The sequence below is a fragment of the Solea senegalensis genome, unplaced genomic scaffold (genome assembly GCF_019176455.1).
Source record: "Solea senegalensis isolate Sse05_10M unplaced genomic scaffold, IFAPA_SoseM_1 scf7180000012815, whole genome shotgun sequence".
Lineage (NCBI taxonomy): Eukaryota > Metazoa > Chordata > Actinopteri > Pleuronectiformes > Soleidae > Solea > Solea senegalensis.
Genome location: NW_025320702.1, coordinates 75681 through 102868, shown reverse-complemented (window position 1 = coordinate 102868; position 27188 = coordinate 75681). Strand labels below are relative to the sequence as shown.

Here is a 27188-nt window from a genome sequence, read left to right as displayed (position 1 = left end):
GTACCACAATAAAAGCCCAGTCTCCAGCGGTCCAGCCGTGCGGAAGCAGGCCGACGTGTAAATTGGCAGAGCTGTGTATTTCGGGGGGTAACGCCACAAAAATAGACATGTCAGTTCACATTTCTACACACAGAGACGAGCTGGAAGTCCACACAGTCCCTGATCAGATGTTTCAGTCAATCATAAATGGGGATAAATGCCTCTCACACTATCCAACGCAGAAACCACCTATAGAGACTCCGAGTCACGAATCTGAGGTGACACCGATGCATGAAGCACAAACTACTTCACCAACGTGAGGCGCTTGAAAAGGAAAATCCAATGACTGGATGAAACTGAGGGGAATAAATAAAGGGCGAGCAGCGAGGGAGAGGCAGAGAGCGGCTGCGAGTGGGAGGAGAAAATATTTGATGTGATATATTTTATTTATTCAAGAGGAAATTGTCTTCTCGGGCCTCTGAGTCGGGGGCCCGGCTCGTTCAGCCTCAACTACGCTGTTAAATGCTTGTTGGAACTTTGGCCGCTACAGTTTGATCACACAGGAAGTACAAACCACCACACGGTGGACAGACTTTCATTCCTTTAGGTCACGCTGCTATAAAAAGTTTATTAACTGTGTTTATTAAGTGTGAGGCTGCACTTAAAATGGCCATAACACAGTGCTGGTATTAGGTTATTTATCAGGAAATGGGTTTCGAGCTCACCTGGAAGACGGTCACGATGGCCCAGAGAAGAGAGTCAAAGTTCTTTCTGTCTGGCAGAGTGTCCTCGTCCCTCTCCGAGCCAAACTTGCAGCCAAACAGATGCATCCCCAGAATACTGACACGGGAAATGGGACAAAACAAAACAGGAAACAGAGGAGATAAATGTTTACACAAGGCCAACCCACTAAATAGAGGCAAATAAACTGATATTATTAGCTTGAAATCATTCTTATTGTCATTGTAATTCCCTAATCATACTTGTTTTGGTGGTATTTAATGAAGTTTAATGATAATTGTTGCGTAATTGTCATAAAAAAGCATTTCTGACCAAAATAAACAGCAAACACAAATAAAACACTGTGTATTCAGTGCTGTCTGCGAGGGAGTAAACAAACCCCTGACCCACAATGCACTGAGGCAAAAACTTTGCCAAAACAAAACAGATTGCAAGGAGAGTTCTCATGCCAGGTCCAAGTTCAGCACCATGGAGAGCGTCACAGCCGTGGCAGTCACAGAGAGACACCACTATTTTCCACTCCACTGAGGAAATGAAAAGAATAACTCAACAGATATTTCCCACAAGACACAACACGAGCACAGTCCTACTGCAGAGGTGCAAGATCCTGTCGTTCAAGAAATTATGTTAACCGCACTCTCCATTACAGTTCATAAGCCCCATATTTCCTACCAGATAGTGGTTGTTTTCAGAATTTCACCAGTAAAAACAACATAGTCCACGAGTTTTGACTTTCAACACAGCTTTGTGGATATTCTGATGAGACCTAACATTCAAGTATGTTTTCCCATCATGCAACAGAACACTACACAGTCCTAAACAGGTCAATTTCCCTCATTTTTTCCCCTCAGTGGTTAAAACACTATGTACAAAATGACCTGAAATGTATTTCTTCTAATTCTGTTTTTGTTCAAACTGCATGTGTGGTAACACAAGTGAGTGTGTTGGTGTCTGAAAACTGCAGAAAACCTGTGTAACTCTAGTTTTTGGTCAAACTCGGCGACACTGCTTAACGAGGCAGAAAAAGAGAAACGCTGACAAAAAAAAGAGCGAATCTATTCTCCTCGTCATCAGAGCGACTGATCTCATTCTTCCTGTCACTCGTCTGCGCTGACCTCTGCCCCTCACCGCTCTCTACTTCCTTCTCATATGGAACTAACCAGGTGCTCATCTACCAATTTTCTTTCAATTCCACAGCTTTGTGTGCTTCCAATTCCATCAAGACAATCTTCTGATCAACCTCAATCAATTTCTCCTTCCTTCTCCTTTTGGCTTGATCCCTCGCTCTAACCCTTGCTACCTGAAGATGAAGATGAAGAGCATGAGGAGCATGCAGAAGGTGGCCACGTTGTCCATGGTCTTCATCAGCACCACCAGCTGCCTCTGCAGTGCCGGCATGAAGCGCACCAACTTCAACACCCGCATCAGCCGGAAGGTTCTGAGCACCGAGAGGCCGCCGCCCTGCTGGCCAACAATCTCCCACACACTGAGAACACAAAAACGCACACAGGGAAACATCATTCATTATTTAATATTATGGGACAAGATGTTAAATGGTTCAACATAAGGACAAAACATTTGAATAAGATTATAATCCTGGTTACAGATCAATGTTTAACTTATTTTGTTACCAGTAAATGAGTCAACTGTTCTATTTTAGATAAATAAATGGCATCAATTTACCTCAAATAATTTCCATTAAAGTACCATAAAAACACTTAAATCTAAAATAGGGAAAAATTAAATAAACAAAGCTGTACAAACTATGTTGACATGTTATTTGTATTCGGCAGAGTTTTTAATCAGTTATAATATATTCAGTTAATGTCCAATGGAACGTTTGAGCCAAATTTGTAAGGATTTTCTTGTATTCCTGAAACATAATGTTGGGATAGATGGGATTATAATCTGACTTTTAGAGAGCCTTAAACAAATCACTTGTTACAAAATCCATCCATCTTCTACCACTTTATCCTCCACATGAGGGTTTAATCCCTTCGGACATAGGGCGAAAGGAGGAGTACACCCTGGACAGGTTTCCAGTCCATCACAGGGCCACATAGAGACAAACCATTCACTCTCATGGTCAAGTTAAAGTGTCCAATTGGCCTAATACTCAAATCTGCATGTTTTTGGACTGTGGGAGGAAAACCTGGAGGAAACCCACGCACACATGGGGAAAACATGCAAACTCCAAGCAGAAAGGTCCTTGTTTTCCCACTGCGTTGCAAACCCAACCCGGGTCTTCTTTGTTCCAAAACCCTCGTCTCCAAACTCACCTAATAACCACAATGATGCCATCAAAGATATTGTAGGGGTTCTTGATGTAGCCAAAGGGCCCGTAAACCAAAACCTTCAACAGCATCTCCAGGGAGAAGAGGCTGGTGAACACGATGTTACTGATCTCCAGTGCATTGGTCAACTCATCAGGCTGGAGACACAGACAAAGAGAAGAGAGAAGAGGAAGACATTGTTGATACACAGTACTGGAAGTATAACGATGATGAGACCTGCAAAATCGCACAGCAACGCGTTATTGTAACTGAAACAACAACACCTGCAGTGCCACACGTGCACGAAGCAATATGGCAGCGAATGAAATTCAATTCAAGTCTGACTAATCCGCCTATTCACACACAGCTACCTTCTGTCACACGGAATACACACTGAATGTGTCTGGAGCGTCTGCTCCGAGCTCATCAGAGAGTCGTGCTCTCGCTTACATCCACATCAAACAACTGGCAAGAGCTGTGTATGTGTGAGTGCGAGAGGGCCAGCATCTGAGCGTGGGTGTAGCGCCTGAAAAAACAGGCAAACGAGAACAAGCAGACAGACAAGAGACAGAACCTGATCCAAAAGATAAAAGGCGCAGCGAAATCCAAATGCGACACAGTATGTAAATCACTTGTCTACAGCCGGTGCTCGTAATTACCGGCGGAGGAGAAAAGAGCCGATGGAAACGCTGTCATGTGCCTGTGGACTGTGGAACACCCCAGGCAGGATCCACCAGGCCTTTCATCTCTATGCATTAAACAGTTTACATAACTCAAATCATGGCATCACACGTACAAACACATTACACTAACATGACAGGGGATGGCGGGTGTTTAAGGCCTTATCTTTGTTTGCATGTTCTCCAACATAAATGTGTAAGTGAATGTGTAACATATGAGCGTGTGTGTAAATAGAGATGTCATCTTGGCAGAAACACTGTCTCAAAAGCAGAACCACGTACAGTAATGTAAACACAGAGTGTGTGATGTAGCCTGTACTGGTGGGCCGCCACCAATCACTGCACACCATGACTGTTTAAGCAGCGATTACTCAACTCTAGCAGAGAAATGAATACAGACACTAACATCACCGGTTGATTGCAGCCGCTTCAGAGAACCAGGTCTACTGTTGCCACTATTGTTTCACTGATTTCAGGTCATATGAGTGAGTGCTTTTAAGGAATAAACATTTTAAATGCGGTAAAGTAAATACAACTTGATTTCGCAGAAAGGTTTTTGGAAACAAATATGAGGGAAACCCAATCTATAGCAAGCAGCACATTAGCCTATAGCATAACATGTGATGTGACACACAGTCAAAAGTTGAAAAGTTTGAAGAGCGAGCCTGAAACTAAAACAAAAACACCTTTAAAAAGTCAACCTCTCTGCGCAAATGCAAATAAGTACATTTTCTCCTCATCTCAATCTATTCTTTGAAATCTGGTGATCCACAGGGCTCAACCCTAGGGCCATTTTTGTTTACAATTTAAACTCACATACTCCCTGATACTTGTAATATTTCATTTAATTCAAACCAAAAATCAATTTATATATAAAATCTTGTATATTTATGCATTTTATGTCACCGACATGTTAATTAAGAAAAAGACACTACAACATAAGGCTAATGCTTCATCTAAATTGGATAAAAGACTGCAAACAAATGCAACAAGCAGCAGATTAGCCTAGCATGGAAACAGCTAACCTTACTCTGTCTAATGTCAATATCATTCTTAAATAGCATATTTGAGCACGTTTTCTCAGGTTAATTTACAGCTAAACAATATAATATAATACTTTTTTTATTCAGCAGTGGGTGAATAGCAAATTCCCTGGATGTAAACATTGTTGTAGATAGTTTTACAGGTGGTGTTGAGAGGCATTTTGTCAATCTTAATGTTGCCATGCTAACATAGCATGCTAACCTACACAAGTAGCTCTATTCTTTGATGCAGACATTAGCAAGAACTTGAACTTGTTAGGTTTGTGTAAAACAACCAAAGGCTACAGGAAACTTCACTAAGACTTGTTCCAAAAAGCTTGACACTTTTAAGTCGTTGCTCTGTGTTAAGTCATTATTCCCACAAGGAATGATGACATGAATTTAGCTTCAGGCAAAGAGTCCAACATCACAGAGGCCCACTATTACACCATAACTGACTGGGTGAAACTTCAAAACTGAATTTGACTGGCTTTTTCCAGAATAACAGCAAACTTGTAGTCACTGCAGCTTTTAACAAGTCCTCATATCTCTGCATTTAATAGTTTGTATTATTTTTTCAAAGTAACCTACATGACTTGTGCTGTACTTGACTGCTGCATCTAAGGCTTACAACACTGAAACTAATTGGCTAAGGTTGAGGAAAGATCATGGTTGGCGGGAAACATAATGTGAGCAGCAATCCAGGGTCAAACTATCTGCATCAGGAGGGCCTTAATTATCGCTTAAGGGGCCACTGGGGCAGTAAGAACACCCGGTTAGCATAAGTAATTAAGGCGATTACAGATGTATTTATGTAAACACAATATAATTGTTTTTGAATATATAACTGAGATTAAAGAAATGTGCTTTGAAAGCTAGACAATCATATTGTTATTCCTTTTTTTTCTTTCATGATGTAATATACCAGTATGTGTTTACTCCAGAGGCGATTGCTCTAAGACAGTATGAGAAGCTGTGCTTCCTCTAAAATGTCATCAAATGTGCTGTTGTATTTACATTTCATTGTTAAACGTGACTAGTTAGAGTGGGGGGCAGAATTTATGTATAAATAAATTTAAATCACCACATCTGTGCTTCTTTTTAATCGTATTCATGCAATTTTGTTCTGTTGTGCACAGTTTGACTGACAATAATAAAGTCTAACATACAGTGACCATAAAACAGCAACACAACATTAAACATGCTCAATAAAGAGCCACTCAACCAGTGGCAGTTGCTGGTGTTTGAAGCTAATTTCAGGCCCATTATTGATAAATAAATCTTTACATAAATTGTGCAAACAAATGTGAGAATTGTGTAAAACTGAAATTATATGTGTATATGTACAAATGAAAATGATCTATATCGCCGAGCAAATAACACACAACGAGCAGCTATTTGTCTACAGACTTCACTCGCAAAATCCACACAGGACTGAGGCATAAAGGCTCCGCTGTCGTGTGTGTTGCTGCAACGCTGTCAATCAAAAACAGGTTCCGCCTTTCAGGTAGTTCCTCCAATCATCACGCAGAATCCCAGCGTGCGAGCCCCACCCCCTGCTCCACTGACTCCCAGAGAAGCTGAGCTTCCGTGGAAGTGACGAATGACGAGCCATCCTTCTGAACGCACTTCTGACACGTACTAATCTTGTTCTAGCTCCCATTTAGTATTAAAATGTAATACAACATTTTAGAAGAAGCTGAGCTTCCCTTGCTGTCTAATCACCGCTGCACTGAACTTTAAGCTGTCGACGGAATCGTCGTAAAATCCTTGCAATTAACATTTTCTTTTGTCACAAATATGGTATAAAAAAAAAAACTTAAACTGCATGAAACTCAGTGAGCACAAGTTCAAATTCAGTGTCACTGCTATTTAAAGCTGTCAACTGAAAAGGCAACAGATAATTGTACGGAGAAATGAGATGAGGTATGATCATGTAGCTATGCTAAAAGGGCGCTGTGGAGGATATGTAAGGGGTGACATCTTCCCCCTCCTTGTTATGAAAGAATAATTTGCCCAAGGGCTGCAGCTCAGCTCCTGCCAGTGAACCTCACTTCCTGAAAAACAAGCCTTGCTCTGTTTCCTCTCGCATCTCACCTCGCTGTCTGTGTGCCTCGTGTCTCGCGCCGAGCTTGCAGATGCGGATACAAAATTCGACTGTTTGATCCCATTGGCTTTATTGTGTCCATTTTGGAAGCGGCGAGTCCTTCGTGCGTGTGTGTACGCTCTCACTGATTCATCAAGAGAGGTTCAAAGGGTAAACAAAGGCAGGGACACTTGGATGTTTGTGCGTTCTCTGTCAGATGAATGCCCTCACACACTGTTATGTGGAAACACACAGACACACAGCACGTGCACTCACATCCACAGGCCACACACATAACCCCACACACTGAGGTCTATTCCCACACTAATTACCATGTAAACATACTGTATGCACAACGTATTTGTCTAATAATTAATGCACTTGATAAGCCAGGACCAGAAGTACAATTTTTATGAGGTGAGACTTGGACTGCAGACATCTGGCCTTAAGACTGAGGTGTTGGTCATTATTTCCCCAACTGTTTCTGCTCTGCTATTGTTTCAGCCTGTATATGAGACATTCCTCAGACATCATGCACGATTACTGCAGCAGAATAGCACCATAAAAGTCTTTCTCACACAAAGAAAAGCCATGGTTAAAAAAATAAATAAAAAATACACCCACGACACGACGGCGCAGACAAGAAGAACACAGCCGTTAGCTCATCAAACAGGAGGAATTTCCTAATTGACTGATGACCACTGAGGTGTGTTTACAACCCAGAGAGAGATAGATGTGTCCAGTGGTATGAGTTTATAAGTGAGAAAGACATCACCCCCTCCCCTAATTGCTTCCTTCGATGGTCGTGTCCTGGGTAATGAGGCTGAAGGAGCATTAGGAGGCAAAGTGTGTTAGATGAGGAATAGTGTAATCTGGTTAGCGCAAATGTAACGTCACCTAATCTGATGTGATCTAATCTAAATGGGATGCTGCGTCCCGCTCCGCTCCAGACTGTCAATGATGCAGCACCGCGTCTGGTATGCGTGTGTGTGTGTGGGTGTGTTTGTGTTAGATTAATCAAGTGGTTTGCTCAGGCATGCCACAGAAGAGGACATTTCAAGCATGAGAAGAAGAATATTTCACTCCCCATTACTGTTGGTTTGTTGGTTCTGATTTAATAACAGTGATAAAATTTGTTAAGAAAATTTGATAAGATTTGTTTCAATTGGACACTTGGATGATCTGCATTAACATTGTTTTATTAATAATAATAAGAACAATAATTAAGGATGTAATACTAAAGGAGAATGATAATGATGTTTCTAGGGTTGACCGGCACAGCAGCTACAGAAGGTCAATTATGGCCTCCGATAATTTCCATTTTAACACATATTAAACAAGATGTCTGAAATTCACTGAGTCTGAAGGTAAAACAAAAACAAAATCACAAACAAAAACAAATTTGACCTGTCCAAATGCAAATAATTAATCATTTTCCTAAATGTCAAACTATTCGTTTAAATCTGGTGCTCCACAGGGTTCAAACCTAGGCCCAATTTACTTTGTGAACTGGCGTTCAATAATATAATATTAAATTTGATTTAATTGTAGTATATTTAATTTAATATGACATATATCTACTGAAATGGAGTGATCACATTAAAAGTAAAAAAGTAAAAAACAGCAAAAAAAATTTACTGTTAATTTTTTTACTTAAAAGTAAGTCAAATATTGTGGTTAGAAAACAAGCATAAAAAGGGAATTTGAGAGTAGGAGCCAGAAAGTATAAGTTGTTAAATGTAGGCAGTATGCTACTTGACATCCACTGAACCAAGAAATAAGAGAATCGAACATTTGATCACCTCATTGATTCTCCTCATTTGACTTTAATGGCTTCAGGACTGGAAAAGGCCGTCCTGTATAAACCAGGATTAGAAGCTGTTGCTGTTTTTTTTCTCTCTCTGTCTCAACACTGTACAAATTATAAAAACACTTTTCTCATGCCTGACTTGGAGGGCGGCCAGCGTCTTCAGATGCCAGGTCTGTGTTCCTCAGACAAGGCAAGAATAAAAGCTGTGTCGGGGTGAAGGAACAAGCAGAGCAAAACCATCTTTCCACTGTCTTTGTTTTGGTGTGGAAAATAGGAGACATTTATTTAGTGCACGTGTGAAATACAGAATAGAAAACACACCGAGATAGACACGGTGTAAAAACTCTCAATCCTCATGACTAAACCTAATCCTACCTCTTAAAATGTAATTGTCAGGGTGGGTTTGTTATGGAGCGAGACAAAAACAGAGGGTAACGTGGCTGAAACGGAGGATAAAAAAACTTTCATTTCACAACAGCCCTCAGTCAATCACTGACTGGACCTCACTGTCAAATCTGTTCTTGGATCTTAATTCTACCATCACACACATCTGTGTTTGTTAATGCTCTTTTATCCACACAAAGCTCCTGTTAAGCTTTCTGAGGGATTCAAGATCTCACGTTTTATTTGTCCAAATACTTACAAGACTTCCCTAAACTGCCGCAGCTTATATGGCTTCTGAGTATGATTTTTCTTGATGTATCGGAGTTGGCAGAAATTGAAGACAGAAATAAAGTACTTGTTTTTTGCAGGAGGCCACAGTTTTAATGCTAACTGAAGGCTACATAGGTTCTTGATCCTATTGATAAAGCAAACACATCCCCATTAAGTCACAAAACAGGATCAAACGTTTAAAGACTGGCTCTCAGCACTTGTCAAAATGAATGAAGTCAGTTGTCAAACCATGGCTTAGGTTGATGAAGTGACCCCGAAGTCACCTCAGCTCACTTTGTGCAGCTACAAACTGAATCTATAATCATGTTGATACGAAAAGGATTCCGCAGCAACAACAACAACAACAACAGCAACGCTTTCCGAAACAGGAAGAACGACATCTCAGCATCTTCTCCCCTGACACCTCTGTCTTCTCTGCGCTTCTGAACATTTCCTCAAGCTACTCTGGCATCAGCGTTCATCAGGGGAGTGGAAACGGGCTGACAAGAGAGCTTTAGAGGAAAGGAAGCGGGGAAGAAGAAGAAGAAGAGCAGGCTGCCACTGTGGCCATAAAGACAAGGGGAAGTTTCCTCTATATAGTTAGAGAGACGTTGACCTTCCCCAAGTAAATAGACTACGGGCTGTGTCGAATATTTGGCAGACGCACAACTATTCCATCAGCTCCACCATAAATGGCAATGCTCTTAAACTGCACGGAGAGACAAAGCAGACGCCGTCCACCTTCACTTCTCAGCCCCTTTGACCTTTCACCTCCACGTCCTTACACTCTGTCATCTCTATCCAACACTCGATTTAATCGTCCTTTTTATCCCTCCATGTCTGTGTCGCACATACTTTGACGCTTGTGGTACACAACCTCGCCAGTGGAAGCACGCATGTCTCCATATGTAGTGTTTGGGTGAGTTTGCATTAAAGGAGATAAGAAGCGGACAGGCGGATCTGCTGTGTGTCACGGACAGTGAGGGTTCGGGCCCTGGAGCTGCTCACACACCGATGGGTTTGCGGGAGAACAAATTGTGTGTGTGTGTGTGTGTGTGTGTGTGTGTGGATGGTATCTGTCGCAGTCGTACATGACAAACACGTAGTAGGGGGAGAGTGTGTGTTTGTGTGTAAATGCAGAAATTACAAGTCAGGAGGTAAAATGTCAATATGTGTTAAACGTTTTGAGCAGTGGCTTCTGATCATTTCCTGTTATTATATATAATAACGAATGAAAAGAAGAACATTGAAATAAAACTGGACAAACTGGAAGGTCATCTGTTGTGTTTCACTGCTCTACTATTAAAAACATAAAAACATTAAAATAACATTAAAGTAGTGTAGATTAGCGTACAATGTTTTCAAACATATTTAATATTCAGTTTTATTACAAATAATTGAACATACAGTGGAATTTAAACTTTCTTTGGGGGAGGATCCAAATTCCTTGACATAATTAGAACATTAGTAATGCAATATTACTTTCCCTTTTAACTAGTTACTTTTACAATGAAGAAACTCAGTTACTAACTCAGTTACTTTTTGTAACTAGAAACTATATTCTCTGATGTGCAGCACTTTGTTCAGCTGTTGTTTTTTTAAAGTGCTTTATAAATAAAGTTGGATTGGATTGGATTGAATTGGATAGCTAATAAAAAGTGCCCAACACTGCTAATAACTGATATCCAGTCAAATCAGATCAACCTATTGCTGGAAAAAACTATAATTTATATGAGCAATGGGTCAAAAACTGTCCAGTGGTATCTATAGTGGGAATGTAAATGGTACAACTTGTAATGACTGGTTTTATTGGATCCAGCTACCTCTTTCTTATTCTACTTTACTTTGGCCGTGTACGTGATGACGTTGCATCTTTTCAGATACGATTTTATTCTGCTGATTCATTAATTTGAAATGGAACCACAATAACATATTTTGTGTGTTGTGTTTCCTGCTTCTGAAGCATTGTTTCCTGACACAGTGGTGTACGTGACGTCAAAATGACAGAGAGGGGAAACAAAGAGACACTGTCCTGATTTACCCTCGAAGTCTACAGTAGGTGTAGGTAAACGGTCAAAGAGCAGACTCAACTGTTTTTTTGCACGTTTCACCTCATTCTTTTCAAATGTTGGCAGCTCACAGTTTCACTGCATTTGATTCCCTCTCACTGCCCGCGTCCTCGTCTCCGGCTGCAGCTGCTTTTACTGAAAAGTCTCGGCGGCCAACACAATGAGCTGGTCCCGATTCTGTTTGCATTTAGTCTCCGCCTGCACAGACATGAGGAGACACATGTAAAGTCTCAGGACGTTGGAGACAGATTTGATTTCCCCCCCTTGCAAATCCACGGATTCCACCAGGAAGTGCGGCAACAGAGAGCATAAACGAAGAAGAACCCGACGCAAGACTTGCAAAACATTTGGTTGAGCCAGGAAGGAAACACGTTCAACATGTTCCCCGCGTTTTCGTGGAGACAGTTTCTTACCTTTAATCTGAGATACAAGCAGGATTTGCGAGATGGCAACTGTTGAACTTTCAAATGACATTTTCAGTAACGGGAAAAAATATGACGTTCCAGTACACAAATGTCGTACTCGTGTAATCAGACATTAGAGAAATGACTGCGTGTCCCCAACTATTGCAAACATCTGTCAGCGGGGACACGAGTCTTAATATTTCACAGTCAACAAGAGCATCGGGTTTCAAACTGTGATTCAAAGTTGACTGGATGCCGCTCCGTACACCGCTTTTGACATCCCACTAATTAAAGTCAGAAGACAGTCTGATGAGAAATCAACCAAACCAAATCTGATATTATTTCAAAGTTGTTGTTTTTTATGTGTGTGTGGCAAAAATATGACCATCTGCATCCAGAAACACTGATTCATACACGTGCGAACACACAGCTGCAGAGAATCAGTGCGTCCCCCTCTGCCAGATACACACACACACACATCCTGCTCGCATGGAGCATAATTCACAATTAATAAGCACATGATACGTAATTATTGACGCTGAGCGGACTTTACAGATCGTCCTTGAAATTTGATTCACTTTGCACCTGGACCAGGTCTGCATGCCTTCTCCGTCGTTTACCGCACAGGGGTGGAATCTTAGCGTGTCAAGACCCTCCTCACGACACAGTCAGAACCATAAATAAACAATACATATTTGTCCGATCTGTAGTGTGACCTCTTAAGGACCTTTTCTGGGGTAAACACTGTCAGCACCTGTAGTCCTCATGGAGGCCCTAATGAGGTAGCTAATTTCTGAGATTTTTCATTTTAGTTAGGTTAAAGTTAGGAATACTTGCATTTAGCTTTGTATTACTAGACTAGGGGTAGTACTTTTGAAAAGTTCTGCTTCCCAAACTCAGTTTCCCCTGAGTTGAGGGATAAGTTCATTCTTTTCTTTGGTCCTGTTAGCGTAGCTGTTAGCAAATATGGCGGACACTGTTTACATTCTGGGAATGAGGTCCCGTCATCCTGGTGTCTAAAAAGTGCGGAATTAGCGTTGCAGTTTATTTAAATATATATTTAAATCGGACTGAAAAACTAGTCAATCAATACAGGTGTCATCCTTACACGGCTGATTTTTTTGGAAGCAACACTTTTTGGTTTTTTACCCCTAAACACAAACCCAGACTCATAGGAAGTTTTATCTCTATCTGTCAGAGAGGCGTACGGGTTTAAGTTTATGGCAATGATAGCGACTCCAATCTTTGATTTTCTCGCAAAGCAGGATGAAAATAAATAAAGACAGACTGAATTGAGCAATTGAACTTTGCAATCCTGGTGTAGGAAGCCATACAGCCCCCCAACCACTAGGGGCTGTATTTATTCAGGTGTTGCCCGATTTAATCGGGGTAAACCGTTTTCTACTGTGCTCGGGTTTAAGTTTCTTTTCGATTTGTTTAAACACTGGAAGAAAATAAATCGCTGGTCGTGATTTATATCGGAGTGCGTGTAAAAACAACACCTAGCAGCAAACAATACTTTACATTACATTACATGTCATTTAGCAGACGCTTTTATCCATACATACTTAATTGTATTAAACCCTTTTTGGAGGATTGCCGCGAATTTGCCTCAAACTGTTTCCAGTGTGAATAGTGTATGTATCCCACTAACAAACTGCCGGCTGTTCCAAATATTCAATGGATCGTATTTGGTAGCATTTTACCGCCAATTAGTGGTCGGAGTGGAAACTAAACCCGGTTGATGAATGTGGGAAGCGTTGACTCGCAGATACACACAGATTTTGGCTGCTAATGTTGGGAAACTGTCCACATTTGAGGTAAGTTGTTGTATTCTTAATTGCATACGTTGTTTTGTGCTGCTGTTTCACAGTAAAAGCCCTCTATGGAGACGATTAGTTGCTACTCAGTAGATCGTGGATCAGTGGTGTTGTGGTTAATTTAGAGTTGTGTGGAGCATTGGAGTCCGTAAGGGCGGCACAGTTGAGTGTGGAAGGTTTTCTGGCTTCCTCACAGGTTAATGGGAGACTCTAACTCCGCCATAGGTGTAAATGTGAGCGTGAATGGTCGTCTCTATGTGTCGGACTCTACCCTCTCTCTTGCTCTAATGTCATCTGGGATGGGCTCCAACTCTCCGCACCATCATTAAAGTATAAACAGTATGGATAATGGGCGGAACTGGAGTCAATATCCAAAATTTGATTTGCGCATCACTGTTTTGGCCACTGTAAAATACTGTAAACCACTTCTGGAAGTATTTTACTCCGTAGTAAAGTTTTAGGCAATGACTTATCTCTCGAGGGCCAACTTGCTTGAGTGCATTATAGGCGCGGTACACCTCTTTGGTGTTGAGATTTGTTGGGGGGAACAAAGAGTCGAAGCAGAAAGACTTAAAGTGGAGCTGGTATATCAGAAGTCCCTGATTTTACTTGACCCAGGGTCCCAATTAAATCATGTCTCTGCGAAGGGATTTTACTGAGGATGTGCAAAAAGCACACTTTACCCAACTATAGGCAACAGTTTAACAGTTGATTTGAATCATTATGTGCAAATGAGACCATTACACCCATCACCACACGAGCAATTACTTGCTAAGGGGGGCACTCTCATTTGTAAAGCACTCAGCGTGACTTTTACTTAATCCCTTTTTCTTCTCCAAACTGAAAATCCCTTATAGTTTAGATCATGTGGAATCAGAGCAGCAGTAGTGGGGGAAAAAAAAACCCACAGACATCACAAACCACTTCAACAAATCAAACACCCAGTCAAACCTTGAGCCAACACATCAGTAAGACGACTTCCCTTCAGTGCGTGCCGCATGGTGCTGAGCACAGAATGGCAGGTTGCATCAAATCAAGTCAATCTAATAGACCTCACTGGCAAATGTATTGAAATCCCACTTGCATTGACATAATATGTTGACTCCACAGTTGGGAAAGACTTCAAGGACTCTGTTTTTTGATGGACTAAGTGTGACAGTAATCAGTTTTCAGCCTGTGCAGCGCTCCCGACCACAGAAGGTGAAACCACAGCGCTGTGTGTTGCAGTGGCAGCAGCAGCAGCAGCAAAGAGCTCCGAGTGCAAAAAGAAAAGTACAGACAGAAAACTTGGCTGCAGGACGTATGGAAATCAAAACCTCCTCTGCAGCCTCTCCTCCATGTGGACGGAGTTACAGAGACAAACACTGGCTTAGGGATCCTTGTGTCTATTTGATGTCGACGGGCTTACAATCAATGAAGCGTCTCCGCAAGGCTTTCAGCAGCCTGTCGGGAGACTGGAGGGATCCATGTTACTCAAACTAGGAAAAGAGCATTTGGAGGAAGGACAAAAGGTGGGGAGGAGACAAGAGCAAGGTGAAGAGGAAAGTGGAAAAGAGAATGGAAGAAAACAAGGAGACGACAAAAGAAGGGGAACAAGGAAGGGCAATGAAAAGGGGTGTGTGTGAGGATTCTAGGCATCTGGATATGTTTATCGGTACCGGGTCAGGGATTGAAAAATAACCCCATAAAACCTGGCCAGGCTTCCTAGATTTCCTAGTACACACCTCCACACACACACACACACACACACACACACACACACACACACACACACACACACACACACACCACTTGTGTTATGTAATTTCTATAAACAATCGCACGTGCCAAAAAAATACAACACACAAGCCACATGTGCTGATTCCTTCCTGCATTGGGCAAAAAAACTCAACTTGTCATTTCATATGAACCGAGCTGTGCCAACATGAAGCGTGACGACACCCTTACACACGGATCCTGATGAACCTCTTCACCTTCTCCATCCAAATAGTAGCATTTCCTCCTAAAATATATCCTATAATTGGACTTTGTTTAATACGTGTCGGAAGGAAATGACCAGTATGATGCTCCGGTGCTGACCTGCGCCTGTGGCTTGGGTATCAGCCAAGACGTGACTGGTCCACATTCAATAAGGGTTTCTTTGTCATGTCTTATTATAACGTCCTGGTTCTCTTGCACGGTGAGCTGCCAGCTCTGTAGCCACAGCAATCTCCTGAATGAGAAACCGGTTTTTCATGCAGTGAGGTTTTAGGAATTAAAATGGGGTGGAAATAAGAGAGAGTTCTGGCACCGGATCAACATGTAAGTTTAGATACAGGAATCTGATGGCACTTAAACCCTCTTTTAAGTTATGGAAATGTCTATATCTTATCTATATTAACTTTTCTCCAGTGTTCCTTCAGCCTTATTTTATTATTCACAGTCTAATATGAGCGATGTATTGTTTTCGTGGACGTGGAATTTGTGCGTTAAAAAGTTGAACGAACCACTCAGGATCACGTGATCGGCAAATTTTCGTTCGTTGAGATGCTTAGTGTGGAGCATGTCATCAGGCCTTGAGGCACTAAGATGCAATATGACTGTATCTAGATCCATTTATACCAGCACTTAACATTCAGATGGTAGTAGATCGTGATTCAGGTCACATTTTCTTGCGTAAACTCAAACAAGCCCAAGAGAAAAAGGACCAGACCTTACCCCAAATCGACAAGGACTCTGTTTTTTAATCCTATTCAGTGTTATGAACAACCAACCTGAATGAACTAGACCTTCATTTTGTATCTACATGCAGTTTCTGGCTGTTTTCAGTTCTGTCTGCGTCTCAATATGGTCTACAAATGATTTATAGATGCAATATAGGGAGAAGTCAATGACCATTGTAAGATAAGACAGCAGGAGGAGGAGGAGTTCAATGACCTTACAAACTCACATTAGTGACACATTAGTGAGGTCTGATCGCAATGAGTGTCAGATGAACTCCAGATGTGGCTGATTAGATCGCACTGCCAACCCCCGTGTGTTCTGCACGCATTTACACCTCACGTTAGCGCGCCTCATTTGCGAGCCAGATACGTTATCGCGATACTGACCGCAGGTTAATTTCAAGTGTTAAAAAAAGAAAAAAAAAAAAAGGAAAGAGAAATGACCCCCGGGGCAGGAAGTAAAACCAAAACAACAGCTTTGAGATTGAATCAAGACAGTGAGAGAAAATCTCTGTCAGATGTCACTCTCCGTTTTCCTCCGTCTTCCATACTCTCCCTCTCGTTCTGACTCTCTGGCTGCAATTACTCTTGTGTAAACAAAAAGAGACCAGCGAGAGAAAACAGGAATTTCAGTTGGGCCTGTGGGAGCAGTGCAGCTTACACAATCCCAAAGAGTGACACACAAAGACCCAGATGATCTATGAGTTAAGATAGTACCATTATTTATTATGTTTCCTTATGTTTACTGCCCTTTATGAATCAGTCTGAATTCCCATTCTGAAGTTTGAAATAACCATAAAAACAGCTGCGTTCAACCACGCGCGCGCGCACACACACACACATGCACACTAACCTGTTCATGGTACTCGATTCCCATGCTTAGAGTATTGATCAGGATGGCGATCATAATCCCACGTCCGAAGTACTTGCTGTCGACGATCTTCCGGAAAGTGTCGCACACCAGCCTCCAGAAGTGAACCACCCTCGCCGCTGTTTTGCCCAGGCTACGGTGCTTCTTTTTGGGCTGCCGGCTGTCCCTCCTGTCCCTGTGGTGGACGTCCTGGGTGAACTCGTACACGCCCTCGCTGTCGGAGTCACCGGGGGTCTCGTTGCCCTCCGATTCGTTAGCCAGGGCCTTGGCACAGTAGGGGCAGCTCTCGGGATCCAGCGTGAAAGCGGCCGCGTCGATGGCGCTGAGGTCGCGGGCCGACAGCTGGCTGGAGGGCTGGGCTGCAACAGAGCGCGAAGGGTCAGATGCTGAAACCGAGAGAGGGGGACACGGCAGTTTTTCTGATGTGAGACATGAATTTCTTATTCGACAACAAAAGCGTGCAGTGAACACAAACATTTTTGGACAGCTATGGGAATATTTGTGGTAAATGAGTAAGGACCCATTTCCACCAACTGTATGACCTGAATGGACCTGGTCTGGCTTTTGCTGAGCCCACCGGCTTTAAGAACTTGGCTACGTGCAGATGAAGCTGGCTGCAAACTCGTCCATGAGGGATTAATATTTATTGACTGACTTCACACTCTTTCTGTCTCTCGCAGGAGGAAAAAAAAAACCATGAAGCTCACTTTGGGCGGCGTTATGGTTTGGAGTGTAATCGTGACAAATCAAGCACAGAAAGAGGAACACTTCCAGATATGTGTCACTTGATTTACACCGGAATTGAAATTAAACACTGACTCTGAGTTAATGAGATACTCTTGTTACTTTCAAAGCCCATTATGCTTTCCAAGTTTCTCCTTAATGGGAGAGAGCACAGCAAAGCTATCCACTGCAGCTTGCTGAAGCTAATGGAGCCAATCAAACAAAAGTCTCACATTTGACTTAATTGTGTCTAAATTCAGGTTTTTCAGGATAAATCTCATTAAATCTCATCTCATCTCATACCTGTGGGCGAGTGTGTGTCCACCAGGGTCGATCGTCTCTCCATGGCATTTGGTGGGATATTGAGGTTGAAGTTGATGCTGGTCAGAGTGCTTGTTGCAATACTCCCACGTCTGGCCTCTTCCAGTGCTCGGGCCTGCAGGGTGGGATAGTTTTTGGGACCTGGTGCGGCAAAGGGCACCGAGTTCCTCTTCATGGCCCTCGACACAGGAGCCGGGGCCAGAGAGAAGGAGCCTGGAGTTGGCCCCGTCCATGTACCAGAAGGGGTACTGCAAAGAGCTTCCACGTTGAATGCGTTCCGAACTGAAGCTAAATCTGCGGCTCCCACAGTGGGATTGGACAAAGTGACAAGGTTTGAATCAGAGGTGGCTGCTGTTACAGAAGTGGGTGACGCCAAAGCAAGGTGTCCACTGTCCGACGTAAGACCCCCTCCATTGTTGTTATGAGCTCCAGCTTCCACATCCCTACCCTCCATACATCGTATACTCCCTCCTCTCCTAATACTTCCATTTCCCAGGTGGTAGTGGTGGTGGTGGTGGTGGTGGTGCACCATGTGATGAACAGACACAGATCCCTTGCAGGAAGACTTCCTCCTCCTCCTCCTCTGACTCTGGCTACGTTGAGGGTCCACGGGTGGGGGCGAAGCAGCTATGTTGAACCCAGCACGCCGAGCCAAGAACCTGCACACATGGGCCACTTGTTTGGCCCCCTTTTGGATAATATGAACCAGGTACTTGAGGAGCTCATCATAGCAGGATCCTGGCTCTGAGAGGGAGGCCAGTGTGCTAGCGTTGGACATGAAGCGCACCCGCTGCTCCTTCATCAGCTGGCTCTCCCTCTGCTTGGTCTCCGAGAACTGAGTTGCGATGACGACCAGGCACAGATTGATCATGAAGAATGAGCCGATCTGAAAACAAGGAGGGGTAGATGACACTGTTATTCCCTCACTCACTATGAAGGCTCACACGCCCGTCACCCTGACTGACCCACTTTTTTCAATTATCAGCTCACAGCTGGTGGCACCGCGGAGTGGCACTTACGATAATTAGCAGGATGAAGTAGATGAAGTTGTAGAAGGAGTGCGCATCCATCACAAAGTACATGATATCCACCCAGCCCTCCAAAGTAATCACCTAAAGGAGAGGCAACAAAAGAGGAAAAAGAGAGATCAGCCAAAACAGAGAGAAGGCTGAAAGTGGAACTAAAATACATCATGTTTTCAAGTTCAATGATCCAAGACTCCGCAAAAGACAAATCCCCAACAACTGTCTTGTGTGCTTTACCCCACACAGACAACCCAGAGCAGCAGCCAGACTTATGGGAAAACTCATCTCCAATCTGGCTTTCGTCCTCCAAAATTACCCCCTTGAGCGAGACGGCCACGAATGAAAACTCCAACAAAAGGCTTTTTTTTTAAATGACGCGCAGATAGCAAACAAATGGAGTGGAAAAATGAGACTGCAGCCTGATGTGACTGTGACTGTGGGATCTTGTAAATCCACTGAGCCTTTGAGTGCCACCGTCTTGAATTACAGGCTTATGTCACCCAAACCATAAAGTACCTGAACTAAAACTGCTAATCAACGATTGAAAATCAAACCATTATTCAGGTGTAGCTCTGTTTACCTGAAAGATGGCGATCCAGGCGTAGCAGATGTTGTCAAAGTTGATGGCATCCTTGAAAGGGTTGCGCGGGCCAGCGGTGCACTTGGTGTAGTACTGGTTCCAGTTGACGCAAGTGGTGTTGTCGGTGTTGTTGTACGACTCCATGTCCAGGTTGCACTGCACGCCTCCCTCGTACAGCTTGGGCACCGAGCCGCAGTCCCTCATGCCGTTGTCCCGTCGCTGAGAGCAGATGAAGGGGCCCTCGTCGTCATTTTCGGTCTGGTAGTAGTCGTGCAGCTTCTCCGCCTTCACAGACAGGGGGCTTGAGGGAGAAGAAGAGGATTCAGAGACAAGAAAAGTCAAATCAACCTTTCTAACGTTCTGAATATAGACATAGATTATCTTACTGACAGGTGACTGACAGTGAGTGGTTAACCAGTGACTGCTTTGGCGCCAAGCATCAATTACAGCAGAGGTGTCAAACATACGGCCCGAGGGCCACAACCGGCCCGCCAGAGGGTCCAATCCGGCCCACAGGATGAATTTGTTAAAATTTCACACATCTAAACGTAATGTCAAATGCTCCAGATACCCTTGACTAAATGTTTGTGCCTTTATAGATCCAGTGTGCTGTGTAAATAGTAAATTTAGGCATGATATTGTTGAAATTGCACTTATATTTCCCAAGAAATTTCATGTTTTGTCAAATTATCCTTCATTAAATGTACAACAAAGGAGAAAAAACAAAGGAGTTCTTGTTGTTCATAGGTTATTATTCTATTATTTTGCTATTTTTACTCGTCGGGCCCCCTTGAGATCAAATTGTGCTGTATGTGGCCCCTGAACAAAAATGAGTTTGACACCCCTGAATTACAGTATAGCGGTGTGCTTGACTTACAATGATTTCCAATGTGTTTTTGAAATGATGACCAGGTGCAGCTTGTAAGTCAACTCTGTTAAAACTTAAATACAGACTCACAAGATGGTCCATAGCAAATAAAACTAAAAAAAAAATGAAATAGGAGATGGGTACACAAAAACATGACCAGCACTCGATGCATGTTCATGAGGCCACCATGAGCTTATTCATACTGCTTTTCTTAGAATGGCACCAATGTGTGCAAAAGGGCTATCAATATCAGTTAATTAACATCGACAGAGCACATGAAGCAGCGTAATAGCCTGAGCATAAACTTTACCACATTGCCAATAAATATCTCCATCATCATTTAACTCGCGGATTGTATTTCCTTGTATGTTATTGCGGGAGTGTCACACAAATAAAAAGCAGGGGGAACTCATCTCCTGCCCTCTCTGCTTCTGACTGCCATAATATTACTCTTTTGGGTGTTATATCTGATGCGTACCGCGAGCACAACTTAGGTAATTGCAGCAGCCCGGCACCGCATTGACCGGAAATGACCAGGTCATCAGCGTACACTGAGATGATTGACAACGAGAGTTTCCGACAATACAACCAGTTTTATCGTTTTGAGCGGTCAGACACATTAAATAGAATGGAAGACGCAATTTATCCTTGCCATTAATTACCTGAATGAAACAAATTCTAATGCAGTCATGCAGGCAAAAAGTCTAAAGTCCCAAAGTCTACAGGTTTTACATGAAAAAGTGTCCAGTGGCCCGGTCGGAACAAGGGCCTTTGGTATGAATATGTTGACCTGTAGCCAACCTTTGGCCCCGTCAGCTGAGATTGACTCCAGTGACCTGTGACCTTCATTTGTTGGATTAAGCGGTCACACAATGGACGGCTGTCCAGTGGCTGATTTCACTGATCGACACAATAATGGGGAGATCCACCTGTAAACCTGGTGCCAAAAGTCTGCTGAGACCCCAGTCCAGTTTGTATAAAGTGGAGGAATCTGCATACTTAGCATAGCAGCCTCAAATTCTGGGACTGGCTTAGCCCCAGTTTCTGGACCATATTATATTAATGCATTCAAATATTCTATAAAAAATACATCTATCACTTGGGAATGATCTAAAAAAAAAAACACCTCAATATGGAACAGTTCAGTTTATTTCCGCCCCAACATGACACGCTGGATGTGGCTGCTACTGTGTGCATTCTGATAAAGAGCTGCTGTCAACATGGCTAACAGCTAACAGCAGGAACGTTGCCAAAGCAGAGTATGTGTCAGGGATGTGAATTAAAGAGCATTAAAACTGAATTCAGTGCCATTCATCTGACACAGAATTGCAGAAACAAGAGGAATGTCCAAAAATTGATGATGATGACAAAAAAAAAAATGCTAGCTCACCACAGCCATTACGCATGAATTTAAATTACGGCTCTGAGATGTCATAAATCCTATAGCGAGTGATGAAGCCGCGGATGAGCATGAATAAGTCATGGGGGCCCATGTTCCATATACCATATGCCACATGGGGTCCTTCTCATTACTTCTGGGGCCTGTCCGTCTCCTATTCATCACCGTGATGAGACTCTATAATCCAGAACCTCATTGACTTTTATTCATGACCTAGTTCAGTGAGCAGGGTTAAGGTTAACTTCACAGTTCCGCCTTGACCTGCCGGCGACCTGTTTGCAGTCTGAGCAGAGCTCGGTGAGTCACATAATAAACAGGTGAGGAAGTACACCTTGTGCACCGTTGATGTGAATAATAATTGGATCTTCTGTTCATAATTCTGGCCATAATGGCTCATGATGCGTCCGTGACCTGACAGCCTGGAAAATGAGCAGATGGTCAGAAGTGTGGTTTGCCTACTTGAATTATTATCAATGGATGGGGATGTTTCTTGTACTATTTCACATCAATTTACGCTTCTCCTACTTTATATTAACATAAAATCCCCTTTTGTTTCAGTAGCTTGTGTCATGTGACTAACGTGGAGACATGGAACACTTGTGGATCCTTCATTTGAATATTGATATTCATAAAATTCTTAAAAAATGACTTCCATCTCATGTGACAAACTGACAACACAGAGGGATGTGCTGCTTATTTTGTCCCCTATATTATATTAATATTAGCATTGATTATTTTTTTACACACAGCCCTTGGTGGCCAGGACACTACTGGATTTTGGCACTCCTTAGTTTGACATTTAATACTTCTTACTGGATGTTGTTGTCAGGCAGAACTTGATTCAAAGGTTACATAAAATAAAACAAAACAAAACAAAACAACAACAATAACTCATAAGGAAAATATCCCAAATAGACAATAAGACAGTGGAACTCACAAAGAGAAGTTGTCTTCCACAAAGCAGCGGTTTCTGAGCAGACCGGCCCACAGCTGGACGCCCACGATGCCGAATATGAAGAAGACGAAGAAGCAGAGCAGCAGCACGTTTCCCAGCATAGGCAGGGTGTCGAGGAGCAGGGTCACCAGGATCCGCATACCTGCGAGACGAGGATAAGGTCAGCACACACACAGCAACAGTTGTTTGAGTGCATATGACCGCTTGCATCGAACGTTAAACCTATTTTTACTTTTTAAGTGGCTTGTTTATCCAGAGCTTCTCATTTAAAAGACTGGTCCACATGAGTGCCAGTCCAATCACCTCTCAAATCACACTGCCTAGTGCCGAGCTATTACGTATCATTCTACAAGTGCACACTTCAATGCCTTTATTCATTTGATCACACTATGCACTTGCCAGTCGTCACGTTTGACTGTTAAATGAAAAATAAATGGTAATAATAGCCCACTTCACATTAACATTAACAGCACAAACCCTCTCAGTGTTTTGTGTTTTGGAAATAGTTCATTAAACGACGGCTGTCAACGCGGGGCCACGCGGCGCACGCAGATGAAGAGCAGAGTTGTGGATCACTTGACAAAGAGGAGTGATCCACTAAATTTGCCAGGGTGGATTTCCTTGTTTCCACACATGAAAATGCAACCGATAAAGGAATAAAATACTGTTCTGGTGGCTTTTGTGACACTTATAAATGGTAAATCACTCACACTTCACTGTCATAATATCCCTTAAGTCACAACTACTCCCTCTGGTGTGACATGTGCAGGTAGAAGCTGTATACCCTAAACGAAAGGGCCAGGATTTCAGTATAACCTTTTAAAAATGTGCAAGGATACGAGTCAACACTGTTTTTGTTTGGGTTTTTTGAGAGAACTTGCAAATAAAAGGTCACTTTCATACAGAAAACTAATTTAACATGATAATATCAATCATGCACGCTCAATTTTTGTAGCTGGTCTGGCAACCCATGCCCATTTTGAGTGTGTGTATCTTTTTTCCTGTGATTTTTCTACTGCGACCAAAACAAACGGCTCCAGTGAGTGCTGCTGGAGCAATAAGCGCACTAAAAACCACTAGATACAGTACTCTGACAGAACCTACATTGCTGCTGAAGTGATTTGTTAGTGCGTGTGAATGTGTGTAAGTGTGCAAACATCAAGCACGGCCTTGCAAAGTGTGCTTAGCAACATCGTTCCCTCAATAAAGGTTTGTAATTGGGTGTGACACAGGAGTCCTGAGTCAAAGTACCAGTATACCTACATACATACCTGTCTGTCTATCTGTCTGTCTACCTTACCATCTATCAACCTACTGATCTATCTATCTATCTTTTTTCCTTCTCTCTCTCCCTCTCTCCGTCTCGTTGGCATCAATAATGAGGATTGTGTCTCTAATCAGGGGTTTCCTGGCTAATTAGCGAGGCCGGGTCAGCCTCTGTTTACGAGGCAACAGACCTCGTCTGCCGAGAGACTGCGTCTGGAGGGACAGAAGGAGATATACAGACGATGGAGAGAGCAAAACAAGGAGTGAGGATAAGGAGATGAACAAGTCATCATCTCCCCTGAACCGCAGTCTGGATATAGTGATTATTGATGAATGGGTTAAATGGTCACAGGTGATTGTTTATGAAGGTAATTGTTGTTCAGTTTGATTCCATAAAGAGAAAATAAACTCATTTTCATACTCAGTAGCTCTTGATCAAACGTTCGCAAATGTATTTAATACATAAAAGACTTAAAGAAGTCTTTTGTGCGATCTGTGTTTTTGTGTGTGTGTGTGTATTTGCGAACATGATCGTGCACAGAAACACTGTGAGGACAAAAAGTGCTTTTGTTGGTTTTTCCATGTGGTTTTTATTGCAGCCCTCTCTGCTGCCTCAAATGGAACACATGTACTTCACAGGGAATGTTTATGATTGAGAGTTAAACTCGATCCACATTCCGACACCTTTCATCTACTGTACCATCTGCATGAGGATCTTTCCATATTTACAGACGGATGCTGAAAGATAATGTTTCTTTCCTCCCTGTATAGAGTACAGAACGAGGGGGAGATGTTGGCGTGTGGAGAAAAAAAAAAAATAATAGGGTTTTGCTGATGTTTTTCAGATATGGAGAACATGTGAGAGGGAGACAGTGCAGGAGGTACAGAGAGGAGAAGAACAAAGGTTCTGTCAGTGACAGGAGGATGAGTGGCAGTGAGGAGGATCTGTATGTTTGGACCTTGTCTTTCAAAGCCATCATTGGTTCAAAGAGAAAGAAAAACGAGTACACCAACCCAACCGGCGGGGGAAGTAACAGCGGTGAAAACAGAAACTCTTGAATAGCATCCAAGGAAAAAACCCGTTTTTAAATTATATTTGTGCAAACTTTGACACATTTTTAACAGAGCATTGCTACAGAGCTGAGGAACACCCTGTGCTGAGGTATATCGAAATCTAATTTATTTATAGAATGCTTGTCAAACTAATTAAAAATGATTTAATGAGTATAGCATATGATTATAGCTGAGGGAAGAGAAGACGGTTGGCAGTAATGCAACATTACAGATGTCAGCCATTAAAAATACAAAAGAACAAGAAGAAGAAGAAGATTGACAGATCAATAAGAGAATACTGACAGTAAATGAAAATGGCTTTGGATTTGGAGACTAATGTGTACAAAAATAAGACACCAAATTAAGAATGGTAATAACAGGTATATGAAATATATATATGTTAAAGATTCACACTGAAATGTATGTAAAAAAAATTGTTTGTCTTTCCTTCCTCTCTGTGTCCTCATCTTGCAGACTGCAGGATCCAGATCCAGTTTCGAGGCTATGATTATCATTATTATTATTATTGTTGTTGTTATTATCATTCATATCATATCATCACCATTTTTATTATGCTACAAGTTGAGTTTCCTCTTCTCTCTACAATGTTGCAAAGGTTTCTGCCTGGCGGGATTTGGCGCTATACAAATCGATTGAATTGAATTCTGGTCACTTTAGTTTGAAAAGACGGAATTCATTTGGACGTTACTTAATGAAGCGTTTCAATGTCAACCAATTTGACTTTTTGTTTAAGAATGTGAACTTTTTCAAAGTAAATGAGTCACTACATGTGGCAGTCTGTTGCACAGTTTACCCTTCAGCTTTACACATGTTTAACGTCATGACCCTGAACTCACCACAGGCAGCACTGTCTTTCCTTCTCTCTCTGGTCTCTAACGAGCAAACACACACTAACGCACACTGACACACACTGACACACACTAAGCAGCAGCTCCTTTAAGGGAATTGCCCTCGCAGCATAGCGTGCTGAGCTGTTCGGACGCTGCTTAGCCGCGCCTGAGTCATTGACCGCTGCTGAGATGAGTGACCGCTGCAGAGCGAGACACGCCGACTCACCCCTCGCACGCCGTCACTCAGAGCAGAGAGGTGAAGCTGCACGGTGAGAATTTAACACCCGGAATGTCTAAAAAGGGGCTTTAGCAGCTCTGACAGCTGCAGCCATGCGGAGCACAGAACCAATCATACACAGCATCTTTTCCTCATTTATCATAGAGAGAAGCAGGCGGTGAATCTCCTCTGAACAATATATCGATGATCATTGATTATTTTCCACACATTTTATGAGCCGGGACTTAAGATTGTTCGTTTGTTAATGCATCATTCTTTAAAAACTGTTAATAATTCACTGTAATGATAAAGGATGATATAAAATGTGTGAGACTGAGCCTGAAACCGTGTAAATGCTGTAAATACGTGTCCATTTGGTTTTAATGTGTGAAATTAAGAATTTATAATTTCATCTGTGGTGTGAACGTTTATGCTCGTTCATGCTCATTATATGGACGCGGGGAGAAGCAAATAGATTTCCAGTTGAACGGCCTTGTATTTACCATGTAAAAGTACTTCATTTGTTGGATTTTAAAGTTGTTATTTAAAGATATGCATAGTGTTGCTTTCATTTATTGCTGATGCAAGGTTATTACATTACCACATACATTGCCAATACCATTATTAGTGGTAATGAAAAAGTATTTGTATAGTGTAATTAGGTGAAACAGGCTTGTTTAAGCAAATTGTTTGACAACAGTGTAAAACGGTGTCTTTGTGGCTACAGGACGGACGAGTTCATCATTTAAAAGGTAAACCAGGGACGCGAGGGTCTGAAATGTTTGTCAGGAGTGATTCTGTTGTTTTGACAAGTGGTAT

The 27188-nt window shown here is 42.4% G+C and overlaps 1 protein-coding gene across 15 annotated transcripts in view; it reads right to left on the bottom strand.

Annotated features, from left to right (window-relative positions):
• Positions 1-27188, bottom strand: part of LOC122760011 (voltage-dependent T-type calcium channel subunit alpha-1G-like) — a 128031-nt gene that overhangs the window by 70597 nt on the left and 30246 nt on the right. For 11 of the 15 annotated variants that reach the window (XM_044015068.1, XM_044015070.1, XM_044015071.1 and 8 more), the window contains exons 4-11: positions 22965-23124; positions 19761-20061; positions 19175-19267; positions 18138-19041; positions 17094-17497; positions 3000-3151; positions 2021-2206; positions 705-819 (exon numbers count right to left, since the gene is read on the bottom strand). In XM_044015068.1, the coding sequence (XP_043871003.1) occupies positions 705-819; positions 2021-2206; positions 3000-3151; positions 17094-17497; positions 18138-19041; positions 19175-19267; positions 19761-20061; positions 22965-23124 (2315 nt within the window). The remainder of the gene's footprint in view (positions 1-704; positions 820-2020; positions 2207-2999; positions 3152-17093; positions 17498-18137; positions 19042-19174; positions 19268-19760; positions 20062-22964; positions 23125-27188) is intronic. The other 4 variants (XM_044015061.1, XM_044015069.1, XM_044015067.1 and 1 more) reach the window with 1 other exon arrangement.